General features: G+C 45.9%; 1 protein-coding gene across 1 annotated transcript in view; it reads left to right on the forward strand.

The window, feature by feature from the left end:
- The first annotated feature begins 241 nt into the window (after positions 1-241).
- Positions 242-2,620, forward strand: part of LOC102201674 (retinoic acid receptor alpha-B-like) — an 18,045-nt gene continuing 15,666 nt past the window's right edge. The window contains exon 1 of the mRNA XM_013915353.1: positions 242-1,384. Coding sequence (XP_013770807.1) covers positions 1,186-1,384 — 199 coding nt within the window. The 5' untranslated portion in view covers positions 242-1,185. The remainder of the gene's footprint in view (positions 1,385-2,620) is intronic.

Genomic DNA, 2,620 nt, shown 5'->3' on the forward strand with positions numbered 1-2,620 from the left:
CTGTTTAAATTTACTCCATTACCAAACTGTTATGGGACAGGCAAATCTCCGAAAGCCCTTATATGGGGGCAAGGGAAGCCACGATTAAAATCATTTCCTTTAACTCTATACCCTCCTCCTGGTGGAACAAAGCAGGTAGGTTTTATTTGGAGGCTCGCACATGACAAGTAGGGGGAGCTCGTGCGCAGCTGGTGTCTCTCACCAACCAGAAAGAGAGCGAGAGAGAGAGGAGAGAGCGAGAGGGTGGGGGGAGAGAGAGAGGCCGTCGGGTACAGAGTGGGGGTTACCACAGGACACTCGTGTACCGCTGCTGGACCTCAGCTACTAGCAACAAGCAGCGCTCCTGACTGCCTCGGATTATCTCTCCAGCTTTCCTCACCTCTGGATATTCTGCTCTTTGCATATACAGCAGCAACTTCAAAGTCCCACACCGCTCACATTTGCAGAATTAATGTGTCGGCTCTGGGCTTTTTTTCGGTTTTTTGCGTATTTTTGCTTTTAATGCGTGCACTCTCTAAACCGGAGCGAGCGACGCACCAACCGACCGGACCGATTTACTTTAAGGCTTTGGTTACATTCATTGACAGCGTGCGTGGATTTCAGGACAGAGTGTACTGGCTGTGACATTACGGAGCACAATGTCGGTGAAAAAGACTTCACCTGGGTGGCTTCAGGGGCAAGTTGTATGACACGATATATTTAGCCTATTAGAAAATAGGAGCTGTGGATCAGCGGACGCAGGCGGCAGCCCACACTCACTATGAAGTAAAACATGACACACGACTGTGTGACGGTGCGAGAGGCGACTGGAGCGACAGTGTTTCTCTCCCCTGGCTTTTAGTCTTTTCGTCTTTTCAGGGCTTCGAGGTAGCAGCGGCACTTGGGTTGTTAGCACTTGTAGCATTTGGACTGTAGCGATGTTTAATTTGTGAAAGAGACACAAAAGAATACATGAATAACATCACAAAAGACGGCAAAGTTTGACTGTTAACTACGTTTGTCCGAAGCCTGAAAGGTCACCGGGAATCCTCCTCCTCCTCTGGCTCCTATCAGTCTGTTATGAAGATGTGAACTCTTCCTTCCCTCCGCTCCTCTTTCTCTCATCGCCGTCCAGGACGCTTTGATCTTCTCCCCCTCCCTCTATTTACCACACAGAGACCACATCCCGACTCCCGCCTCTCCGAGATGTACGAAAGCGTGGATGTTGTGGGTTTAAGCCCAAGCCCCAGCAGCCCAAGCACGGGCTCTTTTCTAAGCATGGACTACTACCACAGACCCCCGGGGCTCGGGCCGGAGAAGGGACTCTTGTCCGTTGTAGGAGGACTCCAGCGCCCCTTTGGAGGGTCTCTGCTGACCGGCAGGCACTGGAGCGGATCCAGCCACTGTGAGTGAAACAAAGATTATTTGTCATGTTGGAGTTTTACACAGAGCGCTGCATCATCGGCCATAGATCTGTAGTAGTACTTAAATGAGTTAAAACAAGTACCAGGGGAGTGCAGGATAATCCAGCGCTCATGCTGGAGTATTCTTGTCAGCAGAAGGGAATGAGTACATCCGTTAGCTGAGGCCAGCTGGGACACATGCCAGCATCCTCTTCGAGCTGCCACGGTTTGTTTTTAGCCTGCTGAATGAGAAGTGAGGACACAGCTACACCATTTAGCTTTTCTTAGCTAGTGTCCTTAATTAATAACGTCCTTTAAAGTCTTTACAGCTTTTGTGAGCTTTTGGTCACAGCTGTCACCTCTGTGTCAGGAGGGTTTGGACAAAAATATAAAGACATAAACTGGTCCCAGCTGTTTCACTTTGTCATCGCGTTTCCTCTTTTTCAATTGTAATTGACACATGCTGTGTGTCATCTTGGGCTTTAGCTAATTTTGATCAGTACCTTTACACCACTTTCAGACATTTTTTTAAGCCAAACTTTGAGTAATGAATTAAGAATGCGCTTAATCTACCGATTAAAATTGTGGTTTGTCGCAAGTGTCCATATTATAAACGTACAATTCTATAAAGTGTTCATATAATCGTACATTTATTTATTTAGTTACCAATGAACTATTGGACACACACACCTGAAACTGAAAAAAACAGATTGTAAATAAAACTGGGATTAATGTTTTCGGTAACAACTAAGGCCCGTAGGCATCTTTTATTGGTATTATTTGTTCATTTTGGTTATATTGTTTTTTTCCCTTTTCAGCCCAGGACAAAATCTTTGTTATTGAAGTTAAAAGTCTTTAGTGATTTAAAGTCTTTCAGCCCATTGTCACAAAATCGCTACATTGATCTGACACAACAGACAAACCATGGTAACTGACATCATTACGTGACGTTGTTGCCCGCTGATATATGCGTCCATGGTGCCATCAGCCAGTTAACCTCGGTGTGTCTGAACTGTAAAGATATGAATGACTGATAAAGAATATTCCAGTTTATGATAATGACTATCCTCTGAGTATCATGATGACGGCGTCATTTTGGTGCATAATGGCAAAACCACACATGTATGAGATGTGAGTGTGCATGATTGTCTCTGTGTGTGTTAGCCCTGTGACAGACCAGCGACCTGTCCAGGGTGTACCCTGCCTCTCACCCTAAGCTATCAGTGTGTGTGTGTGTG

This window comes from Pundamilia nyererei, unplaced genomic scaffold, assembly GCF_000239375.1.
Source record: "Pundamilia nyererei isolate P.nyererei 1_Seehausen unplaced genomic scaffold, PunNye1.0 scaffold00290, whole genome shotgun sequence".
Classification (NCBI taxonomy): Eukaryota; Metazoa; Chordata; class Actinopteri; order Cichliformes; family Cichlidae; genus Pundamilia; species Pundamilia nyererei.